Raw genomic sequence first — 13,426 nt, forward strand, 5'->3', positions numbered from 1 at the left:
TAGCCAAGGCAACTACGGCTTATAGTAGCACGATTTGGCCCCTCAGTGACTGAAGGTGGAACAGTCAACCCCCTGTACCCGTTTCCTGAGTAGTTCTCGGAAAGGTTGTTCTCGGAAAGGCAGTTCTCAGGGAACCTGGATGCTGGAGTGGTTATTGCCCGCGGTTCGTTCGGGAGCTAGTGGTGATATCGTAACGTTGTTTACGGTCTTCTCCCAACTGCTGGTATGATACCAGTGGTTGGTTAGCAACCTAGGTTTCATGATCATCAAGATACAGTTAGCAAAGTGGCTACGATATATTGTACGCAAGGGGAGGGGTTGGCATATATCATCCACTACACGATACGTACAAACGTATGGGCAGATCAAGTGTTTGACAAGAGAAGCAGCAGCTTTGGCGACAGTGCTGTTTGGCTTGAGGAGTCGAGGACAGAGAGGGAGGGCGTAGATTGTGGACAGAAGGCAAGATTGCTTGATATTTGACCAGATCACATCAGCGTGAAAAGGCGATGGGTCAGTACAGGCAGCTGAATGACTTCCGAGTCCAAATTCAGGTGACTGTTTCGAGTGTAGTGGGATCAAAAGGCCCACTCCCGGTGAGCTCCTAATTATTCAGGAACCTGAAAGCACCTGTAATTGAAGCAAGGAGTACCCGAACCAGGTGAGTGGCAGGTGAGAAAAATGTCAAGCAAGCTTAGGTACCTGATTGACTGCCATCTGATTGTTTTGCATGTCCCACTTCTGACGCGTGCCCACCATCTACCTACCTACCCCCTCTACCACAAATTTTCACTTTCATCTTCATTTCCGCTCCTCATCCCCATCTAACTCATTACACCGTATATTTTCCACTTTTTCCCTTCGCCAACAATAAAGCCTTCCTATTTCTGAGACCCATCCCAATATCTGAACCGGCAACCCCATTTCGTCTCGTATCGAAAATGGAGCCCAACGGGAAAGGACGTGGTAACTCACGACAACGGACCCAGGACTCTCCCAGTCCAGATGGCCACAGCAGACGCGACGTATCACGTCGTAGTCGATCAGCTGCTAGCAACGCTAGCACGGCATCTTCTTCGCGAAGCCCTCGCCGATCTCGCCACCGCAGGGGCAAAGCTAGTGTCCGGGACATGCTTGAGGAATTGCTGGATATTCAGGCACAACAGGAATGGCATAGCCAAACCCCCAAAGGGAGCCCCGAGAGGAGCCCCGAGAGGAGTCCCGAAAGATGGGGCCAAGGGCCGCCAGTCTTTGTCAAAGCCGGAGACATTAACCAGGGCATGTATCGCAAAACGCAGGGACCTTCGGCAAAATGGACAAGGTTTTTGGAGAGCCCAGAAAAACGAGGCCGAGGGCTATCGATCGTTTTGGAATCGGAACGAGGGCCGGCAAAGCTCCATATCAAGCTCTCCCTCGGCACCGCACAAGAAATGGTGCAAGCTACGAAAAGAGCAGATAATCACGAGATTTTCTTAATCGGGAAGGTCACCCCCGAGGCCGAGCAGATGTTGGACATGGGCTACCCATTCAACGATTGTAAATGTTATGTCTGGGCAAAGCTCTTCCCTAATGGGAACATTTCCAGATATAGCTACGTGAAGGAGACACCCAGGCGCGAGAAGCGTCGAGATTTCCCATCTGATACGGATGAGGAAGAGGGTGTCGACACTCGTGAACCCAAACGCATGAGGCGAAGTCCTCCTGCGGATGATGAACAGTAAGGCGAGCCCTCGCAAGCGCCAATGTACGGAGGGTTTGCAAGTCAACCCCTCTTTCAGGCAAGACAATGTCAGCCAGTACAGTGCCAGCATTCGATGCATGAGGGACCAAATGGAAGACCGACATGTCGGAAACCTATCTCATCCATCCACATCATACACCACGTTGCTCCCGTAATGTTGCCAACAGCAACATCGAGCATGGAAGATCAATCCCCAAACGGTTCGAGTTTGAAAGTCAACCTCTTGAACACGTAAATGTACTATCCGTAATGGCCTACCTCAAAATTGAACGTCAATCTCACAACGCAGAAATGGCGAATGGGGATAAGGCGTGGGATCAGCCAAGGGCTGATAACCAAACGCTGGCCCTGGCACAACTGTTGTCTTCAGGCAAGCAGCCAGCATGAACGTGAAACGGGTCAGCAATGCTCCCGATGTCACTGTGAGAGAGGCAACAAGCGTGCCTCGACCCGACCCTCGACCAGACTCCCAGTGATCAAACTGGTGGTAGTCCTCCCTGATCACCAGAACTTTGGAACTAAGCATTCTGATGACGGGACCTTGGGCAGTCTGAACGTGCAGATGAAGAACCATCGACGGTGAAGACTTGCAAACTTTCAGATTGACACACCATTAAGTATCTAATAGATGATTCTGTCTCTGCTTTCTTCTTCCTATCTCGTGGTTGATATGACAAATACGTTTCAAGTAACGACCATGCAACGTGATCAAGCCACGTAGTTGTTATAGAGAATGACTAGTGCGTCCCAGATGAGTTAAATGGATTGTAGAAGAGAGAATCATGTCTGCGTGTTGATGACAGTGTAGGTGACGGCTTGGAACCAACTGTCCACGAGGAAATGTGTATGTGAATGATTTAATGACCGTGGAAGATTACCATGCAAAAGGGTTGCCAAATGGTTTCTCTCTATTCTACTCGAATGCTGTGATGAAAGCCAACGGTGGTGATCAGAGTACATAGCCATCCCATCTGCATCCAGTCCCAGCATCGAAGCGCTCGGTACCACGTGGAGTCGTGTGGACGGCCTCTTGCAACTGAGAAACGATGTGCCAAAGCCCTATGTATGTATGGTGACCCGGGCCTCAAGATACCAATGGAGGGGACATCTGCTGCCAATGGGATCTCGATGAGCTACCTATATGTTATGCTGAACCGAGGCTGTGGCGTTTGAGCATTCTGATGAATCAGTCAGTAATGCAGAAGTGGCAATGGGAATTGGTATCGACATGTGTGGTGGCCGCAGCTGCCAGTAGGTGCCTCCATGTGGTTATTGTACGTGTGACCGGGAGGCTGAAGCAAAAAGAGCCATCCTGGAATGGCGGCAAAAAAAAAGAAAAAGAAGAAAAAAATAAAAGAAAAAAAGCTAATGTCGGCATTCTCCCTGGAGTTGGTTCGGACCACCGCCAAAATTGGTGCTTGTGCTTAGTTTGGACCTCGAAGAGATTGGGAGCTCATATCTGGTTTGGAACCTTCCCAATTCTATACAAACGGCTCCCCTGCGTATTGTTGTCCGCCACCACAATTCGAAACAACATGTAGCCCATTTATCATCGTTACGCTTCATCTTCAGAATCATGATTACCAATTTACTCATGTAGCAAATTGCCCTACCATCTTCATTTGGCCGTTGTCGACCACTTCTTGGTAAAGGAGGATATCCACCCACCCGCAGGCCGCCTCCTTATTCATGTTCTCAGCAGACCGGTAAAAGATATAAAATAGCAGCACTGATGACTGTCCCCAAGCCCAAGCGAGATAGAATCTACTTCGTCAACATGATTACCGTGTATGATTAGCTACCTATTACTATACTAGGCCCTTGCCACATGGTGTTGGGCATGAAGTGGTGCCAAAGATGAGTGAATTGCTTGCTATCTACGATAACCTGTGGCAGGCAATACTCGGGGGCATTATGGGAGACCTGATACCCAGGCCAGCATGAACATGTTTACAGCATGGTCGACTTGATTGGGATCAAAGCCTGACAAGATGGTCTCCCAAACCCGGGACGGCAAAGACTTTCGAAGGCGGTTGGCAGTCATGCATTTGGTCTCGGGACTTTCCACAAGACATCATCAATAATATTTCTTGCACTGGGAGATGTAGCCTTGGCAAAGCGGCCCGTGTTGGCATGGAGGTTGAATTAAACAACGGGGCGTTTGCTAAACTCTGCTGGGCGCTAGGCTCCTATGTCCAGCCGATCATGTCTGTCCACTTTACCCATCAAACAATTGAGGCCCCGTAGCGGTGGCAAACATGAAGATATTCATTCTCAAGGCTGCTACTGCGGATGGTCCCCGACCATGACCAAGGGAGAGGCCTAAGTGTGTAGGTGCTCATGTGCAGAGGTAAAGGCGGTAAATGGATAGTGACCCAAGAGTGTGTTGCAAGGAGTATGCTTCAAGCCTTCGAGTCCAACGTAGCTTGGGCTTGGTACCAAGAATAACAGTGCGCTAGGGCCTTACAACTCAACAGACATAGCAACGTCCTTTCGCGAAGCGGTTGGCGGATGCAGCCATCGCCTCGGAAGATCGGGAGTGGATGAGGCTGCTGTTGCGGCTGACACCCGAGGGCTTGTTACCTCTCGAAGTGCGAGATGGCTTGGTCTCGCAGGCCAAAGCCAACCACGAAGACCAAGACGTCAGTGTATGAGGCAACCGAAAATCGGCTGCCCCCCAAGGCGACCTCTTGAGATAGTTGGAATCCTGTATGTAGATAGTAACACGATGCAAATAATGTGCCGACTGCCTCTTTTTCGTATTCTATTAGGATCTTGTTGTGATGCATGTAGATATTCGAATATAGATCAGGGGCATTTGTTACGTCGTCAAATCCCCTGCATAGTTTGGTGCAGTTCGGCATTTATGTAGAGTATACATGATTACGGCATTGAACACCGACATAGAATGGCCGGAATCGCGGTGGGGTGGGCAAAACTGTACCCTCATTTGCAGGCAAAAAAGCTAGTTTGGGCCGGTGGGGAAAAAGCTAATTTTGGTACCTCGAACACTGGCGGGGAAAAAGCTAGTTTCTGCCGGTAGGGAAAAAGCTAGTTTCTGCCGGTAGGGAAAAAGCTAGTTTTGGCCGGTAAGGAAAATGCTAGTTTCGGTACTCCTTTACCTGCATCCTAGACCTTGACTTATTAAACACTACGGCGGAACAAGCACACCCTACCGCTGCATTCGAGACTGTGGCCCGGAGTTGAAGCCTATGGCGTATCATACGCAGTGCATCATCCCAAAAATCCTCGCTGCTAAACTAGACGAATCTATCTATATGTCTGTCCACTGAACGGCGTTCCGACATGGAATGAAAAAGGTAGCACCCCGTTGCATCAAACTGAATATTGGTCTACAGCTTGCATCCAGCCCTGCTAACACGCTACGGTACCCGAAACCAAGGATGGCCTACGGTGCAGGTCGTCCCTCATCCGCGCCGTCAAGACACTGCGATGCAGCACATCCAGGTTGTGTGCCAGAGCAAGGCGAAGGATGGCATCTGATGACACCGGATTCCCACGCATTGCCGTCGGGCTGACATGGGCAAGTTGTCCCCGCCGCACGGCACGAACCCCATCCCTCAACCTCAGCCACCTACGAAGGCAGGACGCGGACTCATGGCTACATACTTTGCTGGCTTCGTTGCGCTCGAATGATACGAGGAGCAATAACACCCCGCCACTCCTTCGTTGATCAACCAGCCAATAAAGAAAAGCGTCTTTTCGCTCATGTCGAACCTTACCACCGCGAAAGCTCTACATGACACATCTTTCTTCCCCGATCAACCGTCGACGCTTACGAGCCCTCACATAACGACCGCTCCTGGGAGGTATGAAACGCGACATGAAACATCGTCGACGACCCGTCTCACGTCCTGCTGGCGCACGCACAGGGAGGCATTTGCCACCGACGCAAGCTCAAATGTTTCCAAGGCATCATCTTGTGGCTGGCGGCACCAAAGTCTCTGGGTTGCACATTTTCAGGGGCGTGTCTCCGGCGGCTCGCCTTGTAACGCATTCAACATGCAAACACAGGCAAGTCAAGAAGTCCCAGTGGTTGGTCTCGACTGGTTACTAACCCTTCTGCTTTGGATTACAGCATGAGCGATGGCCTCTCAGGCCACCAAGACGCCACCAATCATCAACATGGCCTCATCCCCCGCAGCCTGGCGAAAAGCGCAAGGCCGAGGACATCAGTCTGTGAGCATGGGCACCGTCTCGTTTTATCTGGGAGACTTACTGACTAGTTAGGGTTCTCCCAACAGACTAAGCCACTGCTGGAGCGCCCGCTCGCGACGAAACACACGCCAACCCCAACAGCCTTTGCCAGTTGAATGGGTTCATCTACGAGCGAAGACGACCTAACACAAACGTTCCTGCGCCACCCCCCACCCCCCTGCGACTGCGTCCTATTGGCCTGCTTGCCTTTCGCGGCTCACCTCGGCTCCTCGCTCTGCTCTTGCTGTCCATCTACATCTACGTCGGAAATGTCAACGAATTGGCAAACTGTCCTGTACTACGAGAATCTACCTGTTCTTTTCGCTAGACTCCGCCAAAGGAATTCGTCGTGTAGGGTGCTCGTCCAGATCCTGGCATCCGGATAAACGAACAACATACATGGAATACTTTCGACTTATCGTGTTTTACTAGTTGCCAGGAAGTAATGGAATGAGTGTACTCATTGTCACCTAAGAAGAGCATAGCCTGGTGCAGATACAGAGACGAAGGTGGCAATTAAGTAGGTAGTTGAAGCTGTTCTGCTTTGCCCCGGCAACATTTGCAACAAGTCACGCGCTTCATGCAACACGATCTGTGATCAAACTCTGATTTCCTCCAGTGACCTCTAGTAGATGACAGAGGGAGAAAGGTGAGCCAGACGGGATCCCACACCAACTCCGTAGGCGTTTGGCACGGATCTGCCGCGTCTCGAAAGTCGCTTTCCCGGTTCCTTGGGCACAGGGGCGTCGGCGTATATGCAACGGCTCCTTCGTCAACAGGCCGCTGGAGATGGGTAAAGTCAACTGTGGCATGGCAGAGAGCGTCAGATGGTTTCATAACGTGCTAGCTAAAAGATGGAAAGAAAAGAACAAAGGAGGAAGGCGCTACGGTGCTAATAAATACACAAATGAGATGTCTAGCGTAGCGCGCTAAGCGCGTCAAGGGGCTGACCCCTGTCTCCATCCTCCTGCGATATCAACCTTATATAGCTACTTTGGGCAATTCGGTAGAAGCACGAGCCCATACTGGCTGTGGCATGGGTGAGACATTGCAGTATTTGGTGACCAATCTCGGAATGGGTCGACACGGACACGACGACAGGCAAGCATTCACGCTTTGAAGGCAAACTACGAGTGAGGGTTTATGATTTCATTGTTGCTATATAACGTACTAGACTTAGGTGTGTTTTGGATCTATGTCTAGTGACACAAGAGACTCCGGAGTCATGATTGAGAACAGAAATTCCCTGATCTCTGGCTGGTCCGCGCTGGGTGTTTGCTGCTCTATTTTTGCCAGGAGCTCCAGAGGATCATCGTCCTCCGGGTCCAGACAGCAGCCGCCATCATGCAGCACTCGGTAGGCGTCGTATGCCCCAAGGGAGAAATAGTGCCCGAGAAGCGTCTTCCTTGCCGGAAAGGCCATGTTGCCGGCATTGGCTCCGACCTCGAGGAGGAAACCTACCAGACTTAGCGATTGCCTAAAGCCTTCGTAGGCCATCTGGCATGCCAGACCCAGGGCGGTGCTGCCTACACGGTCGAGGTGGTCGACATTGATACCGTAGGCGACGAGGAGGCGGATCTTGGTGCAGAACTCTGTTTCGAAGGCAGCAGTCCTCGTACTCAGTCTGGAGGTCCGGGTGACCAGCGAGACTCAGTGGGTAGGCAATGAGACTCTGTAGATAGAAGCCCAGGGGCGTAGAGTGCGTACGAGGGTTTGGTACATTGACACCAATTTTGGATGCAAGCAGGCATTCGAGAATAGGTCGAGTGTCCTTAGGCAGGGTAAGCGCTCTGTCCATGTACGTCATGCCTAGCGACTTGAGGAACAGGCGCGGGTCGGCTTTCTTGGCCAGTAGCTCGGCGACCAGTTTCCTCACCGTGGCAGAGTCTTCGGGCCAAGCATCTTCTGCGTGCTTCATGAGACACGCAAGAAGGGCAGAAGCCAAACTTGTCATGGGCCCCTGGTCGGAATCGTAGCCGGGGAGGTCGAGCTCGTCAATGTCAACATCAATCATTTGATGGTAAGCGATATTTAGTGTGCGGTTAGTGATGACTTGCAAGACCTCCTCTCTGTGGTCGTGCTTCAGCCCGTGGATGAGGCCACTTCCCACATAAAAGTCCAACTTGTGGAGAAGGCCCAATATCCGGCACCCTTTCTTGCTGTTTCCGGCAAGGGCGGTGGTTTCGCAGAAGAAGCCAAGCCACCTTTTCTTCGGGTCGGGACCTTGCCCGCAAGATCGTGCCAGCCACTTCACGATGGAAGCGTGTCCGCAGTATGCGGCGAGGTCGATGACGTTGATCGTGCCTGCGTAGAAGTAAGGTATGCTCAAAGCGGCGCCGGCTTGTACCAGAAGCTTACACATGGCCAGATCGTTACGGAATAAAGCCAGGAAGATTGGCGTGTGAGGGCAAGGCTCAACGGCATCCACGGCTAGCGAGTCGCGGTAGTTGGGGATGCTGCGGTCCGGCATGAACTTGGGGAGGCAGAATCGGCCTACGACGTTGGCATCTGCGCCACGGGTCAGGAGATCGTCCACAAAGTCTAGCTTACCTTTGGCGACGGCCCAGTGCAGAACAGTGCCGATGGAATAGCCAGAGAAGTCAAAAAACATGCGTTCGTTCACATGATTGAACGAACTCGGCGGGTACGATGGCCGGGCCTGGCCCAAGGTCTGGATGACCTCGAGACGGATGAGGTCGAGGTCCTGTAGGGGAGATACCCCAGTATGCTTGTTCTTTGCGTAACTGTCCAATTTGTCAAACGAAGCCACGGTGCTGGTTTTGCTTCTGGCAATGGCAAAGGCCGCACGGGAACCGTCCCTTCCGACGCCCCGTTTGTATAGGAACTGCTCGTAAAAGCCGTGCATTGTCCGATTCGTGCGAGCCAAGGTGGCGATATCCCTCTGCTTTGACAGGAAGCCTGCGATTTGCACATGGAGCTCCAAAGGGAGCTCAGGAAGGGTAGGCATGGCTCGGTACGTTTTTTCTTTTCAACACTCCTTCTGAGAAAGGACGTAAAAAAGAAGAAGAAAAGGGAAGAAAAATAAAAACTAGAAACGGATAGAGGAGTGTCCTGGTGGTTTGCAAGAGGCGAATGGGAAAATATCGTTGTTGGTTGGTTGGTAATGTGGCAGGAATGGTGGGCTGTGCAAGGCTGCGAGCTGTAAGATGTTAGTATGCTGACGAACGTCGAGGATAGTAAAGCCCAGTCTCAAGTGGGGATCCCCTCAAGCAAGGAGACGGCACCTAAGCAGATAGAGCAGTCGATACCTGGAGCTGGATAGCAGTCTGGTGTACTTTTCGGGTTTGAAATCACTTTAGCAGACGGAGCTGTAAGTCCCCTTCGGCGAAGCAAAGCCTTACATGAAAGCGATTACTAGTGGACAAGCATCACATGAACGAACTACGTGATAGGCTGAAATTCTGTGAGTCCATGATATTCTACATCAAGTAAATTCTTTACACGGGTGGGAGTGAGGATGTAGTAAAGCACATCTCGCAGGGGCTGAAAAGACACAAGTCCCCATTGCCAGGCGGCAGCCAAAACAACTGGGTGGAATCCGAGTCAAAGAAGAAAAACAGGTCCTGGTTTGACCCAAGACCTCCAGGATCGAAAAGACTCCTCTCTCGAAACCATCCACCACATCTCGTGACCACCACACAGAACGCCGATCAGAATCTCAGCTTCTTTGTCTGGGCCCAATCTGACGGCTTCTTTACTCGTCTGAACTTTCTTGACACATTCCGCTATCCATCACGCACCAAAATCTTTATCCTTCTTCCGTTCCTTCCCTGAACCTGCGACTTGTCGCCCGCTGCTACTGCTCTCTTGAGTACGCCATGGCAGACACGAGACCAGGCCTTGGAAGAAGCCCTCCGCGAAGAAGAAATTGGACGCATCTTCGTGAAGGACGCAGAGGCCACCAAAGCGAGCAAAGTGCCGCCGCCCCCGATGGCATGCAAGAACCAACCAACATGGCGCAGACCGAGCAGCCGGCTGAAGAAGACCCTACCACTACCCCTGCTACGAGCATATACCGACCGCCCCAGCCCGAAAGAGAAGAATATCAAGCCCGTACTGTCCCTCCGGTGCCACCATCCGACGATCGAGCTACACTGGCAAGCCCTTCGGAAGTGACAGCAGAGGCCAGCAATGCCTTTGGACCACCCGCAGGCCACAGCCACAGCACACCGGGCGAGAACATGGTTCAGTCCAACCCGGCAGCCTACGCGGCGGAACTCCAACGCATGGACGAAATCCACGAAGCTGTACGCCAATCGCTGTTGCCTTCTCGACTCATCGATTGTGAGCGTGAAGGGATCTCACCCATCTAGAGCGAAGGTTTTCGACAGCAACGAATTCGCCTTCGGCTCGAATTGTACAGCTGAACAGCGCGCACAGAGAATGGCCAGCTACTACAGCATGGAGTCCGGGAGTCCCGATGGCGACTGCAGTTGGTTGGAAGCCACGGGCAATCCTATCTCTCTTCCGTCTAAGATATATGCCCATGCAACGTGAGGGTGAGACGGCTCAGTAGTTAGTTAGTACCTACAATGTGGCTTGTGGATAAAAATCAGTTGGGTTATTCTCCGTATCCCATAAGCAAGCCCTTTTCCTTTGTCGGAATCACCAAATCTAAGAGATTTCCTCCCCCTCTCGTGTATACATTGATAGGAACGAAAGATGTTAGTTGATCAAGCTAGCATACATCATAGTAGTTATACATGTGTCATTATGTTACAGGTGTCGTCAGTGACATATAATATGGTACACCATATTCTGGAGGGAGGGGGTTAATAACAAGGACCTATGTGACATCTCACCCACGATATCTGTGAGTGGTTCTAGTATGTCGTGATGAGAACGCAAGGCTCTGGTACATTGGAAACTCATCTGCTTACTTGTGCTAGACTGCCTTGTTATGGGACCGCTGTATACGTACTCATGCCCTTCGAACTGAAAGCAGGGCACGGTAGGGCTATTTCGGGCATGTCATGAACCGATCCAGATCTCAGCCAACCTGTTAGCTTTTGGGGCAGTGGGCCTGAGCTGGGCCAGGGGATACAGTTCATCGTCCACTGGGATCGGTAAAGGTCCACTGGTAAGCAAAAGAAGCACTTGGTGGACAAATGATATCTAGGTAGGCAGTAATCATGAACCTGAAGCAATAATAAACGACAACCGTTCAACTACTTGGCAGTGATACCGGCAATGTTCTGGGTCTTTTAGGGTACCCAAGGTTCTGTGTTGAGGGATGGCAAACAGGCAGATATTGACTGTCAGATCTGCTGCTGTAGATGTCCCCTCACCGTGAGTAATAAAGGGCAAGATGTGCACATGTGCCCACACAGGCAGAGGCAAGGGTGGCCAGGAGATCGTGACATAGGAGTAGGCTTCAGCCCTTTGAACCCTAGATACCTTATGCCTTGGGCACCTTAGATAAATTGCGTGCTAGGTACGTGTAAGTAGGCAGTAAGGTCTTGGGCGAATAAGCCAGGCAGGAATTTCCCCACTGCCTTATTGACTTGAACAAAACAAAATTCCTTCTCTCCTCCATTCCCATCTCTTCTTTTTCTCCCTCCCTCTTTCACACACGCAAACACACACACACACACACACACATACACACATACACACATACACACATACACACATACACACATACACACATACACACATACACACATACACACATACACACATACACACATACACACATACACACACACACACCTTCCCGCTCCCTCTTTACCCTTTTCTTTCCCTTTTCTGCCTTTTTTTCGACTTTTTTTTCTACTAAAAAAAGGTATGTAAAAATTTCGGTTTGCCCTGCGAGATTGGTCGCAGCTGTCATCACTTTCCTCGAACTTGGTTTTCCAGGATTCCCCAAGACTTCCAACTCGACATTTTTAGGATTCACTCGCGTTGGTCGTAGCTAACCATTACTCTTTGCAATAAATCAATAGGAATCAAGATGCCTCGACCTTCGTTGCATCTAACATTGCCAACGGCAATTGCTCGGCGTCAGCATGTTCTGAACGAAGCCACACGGTTCTTCCTGACACTTGGCGCCACGTCGGAGCAGATCCAGGAACGTCTTCCTCTGTATGTTACCGCTGCTGAGGATCATATTCTGCAATGGGCCAGCTCTGCCCCGGACACCGACAAGCTGGGTCGCCTCGCTAGGGGTGGCTGTTTGTCATCGGAATATGTCACCTGGCTTGTCGATCGGGCCCTGTGGTCCATGATCTTCTCCCAGTCTCATTTCACTGAGGAGCAGTACATGGAGGCATTCATGAATGTGGCTCCTGAGCCTGAGGAGTCCGAATGCCCCTTTGACGAGTGGCTACCTCTGGCACTTAAGGTCATGACAGAGGAAAATGCTGAAGACGCGTCGCGAAATGCGAACGTCAAGACGGAAGTCCAAGTGGCATCGTCGAGTCGCCCAGTCGGTGCCGCACCTGCACCTTCCTCTGCGCCCGTTCCTGAGCCTGCTCCTGAGCCTGCTCCTGCGCCAGCTCCCGCCCCTGCGCCCACCCCCGCGCCCATGAACGTTACGTCGCCACCGAGTGGCAAACAGGCGGTTGTACAAGAGACAGCATCTGACACCATGTCACCAGACGACCCAGGCTCCCGCATCCTCGACATCGTCGACCACCCTGCCAAACTCATCTGCAGAGCAGATGATGAGTAAAAGTGCTTGGAACTTCCAGTCAGTCACTTTCTCAATGTTTGAGAGCATAAGAAGTGCCCTTATGCGAGAATGAGCTAAAGAGGCCCATCGAACAGAAGTTCACGGCCCTGTTTAAATTCCTGAGTGAGCACGCCTCCAAGGAATGCTATGATATCGTTATCGGGCTCCTTCCGAAGAAGGTCGACGCCTAGATCGAAGAGATTAAGGCTGAAATGATACCCGATGGGGAGTCGCAGATAGATTATGCGACTTAACCTCCGAGTCCTCGTAAACTCCCCAGGGAGTTTGGCGCTTTTTATACCCTCGGCAGAAGCCAACAATGGCGACGGCAGTGCAAAACACAAACGGCCTCGCTCTCTACCACAGTTCTAGTGTCTGACACCATCTGAAACGATGCCGCTGTCATCATCGAGCGAGCTTTGATCCGCTAGAAAACATACCGGTTTTTCTTCTTTTTTTTTTTTTCGGTTTCTCATAGATTCAATAAGATATTGATTCTTGGCATCGTTGCCTTCCTGCCTTCGCGATGTGTTGTGTTTGCTAATATGAGTATTTCTAGAAAGGCGTAGCCTTGACCCATCAATATTCAGTTTCAGTAGGCTCCTTCCTGGATGATTGCACGTAGTATGTGACTCCATCATGGTGGCGTGCATGATACACGCAAACTACCTACTTCTGAGCAAGCGTCTTTGCTGGCGTGGAGTCACGATGACGGTAAAACCCCACAGCAAACGTTGCTTTTTCCTCGTATGTCTCAAATTCGAGACTGACTC

General features: G+C 51.1%; 4 protein-coding genes across 4 annotated transcripts; 3 read left to right on the top strand and 1 right to left on the bottom strand.

Moving 5' to 3' along the window:
* Positions 1–941: 941 nt before the first annotated feature.
* Positions 942–1,721, top strand: PG986_001867 (uncharacterized protein; the record flags this gene model as incomplete). Its single annotated transcript, XM_066838089.1, has 1 exon — positions 942–1,721. The coding sequence occupies one exon, from the start codon at positions 942–944 to the stop codon at positions 1,719–1,721; it is 780 nt and encodes a 259-aa protein (XP_066706982.1).
* A 5,414-nt stretch (positions 1,722–7,135) lies between these two features.
* Positions 7,136–8,927, bottom strand: PG986_001868 (uncharacterized protein; the record flags this gene model as incomplete). Its single annotated transcript, XM_066838090.1, has 2 exons — positions 7,136–7,551; positions 7,601–8,927. The coding sequence occupies 2 exons, from the start codon at positions 8,925–8,927 to the stop codon at positions 7,136–7,138; spliced, it is 1,743 nt and encodes a 580-aa protein (XP_066706983.1).
* Positions 8,928–9,933: 1,006 nt separating this feature from the next.
* On the top strand, positions 9,934–10,293 carry PG986_001869 (uncharacterized protein; the record flags this gene model as incomplete). Its single annotated transcript, XM_066838091.1, has 1 exon — positions 9,934–10,293. One exon carries the CDS (start codon positions 9,934–9,936, stop codon positions 10,291–10,293), a length of 360 nt encoding a protein of 119 aa, XP_066706984.1.
* A 1,640-nt stretch (positions 10,294–11,933) lies between these two features.
* Positions 11,934–12,653, top strand: PG986_001870 (uncharacterized protein; the record flags this gene model as incomplete). The annotated part of the gene is made up of 1 exon (XM_066838092.1): positions 11,934–12,653. The coding sequence occupies one exon, from the start codon at positions 11,934–11,936 to the stop codon at positions 12,651–12,653; it is 720 nt and encodes a 239-aa protein (XP_066706985.1).
* Positions 12,654–13,426: the final 773 nt, after the last annotated feature.

Source organism: Apiospora aurea (genome assembly GCF_038362705.1).
Source record: "Apiospora aurea strain CBS 24483 chromosome Unknown utg000001l_segment0_segment0, whole genome shotgun sequence".
Taxonomy (NCBI): Eukaryota; Fungi; Ascomycota; class Sordariomycetes; order Amphisphaeriales; family Apiosporaceae; genus Apiospora; species Apiospora aurea.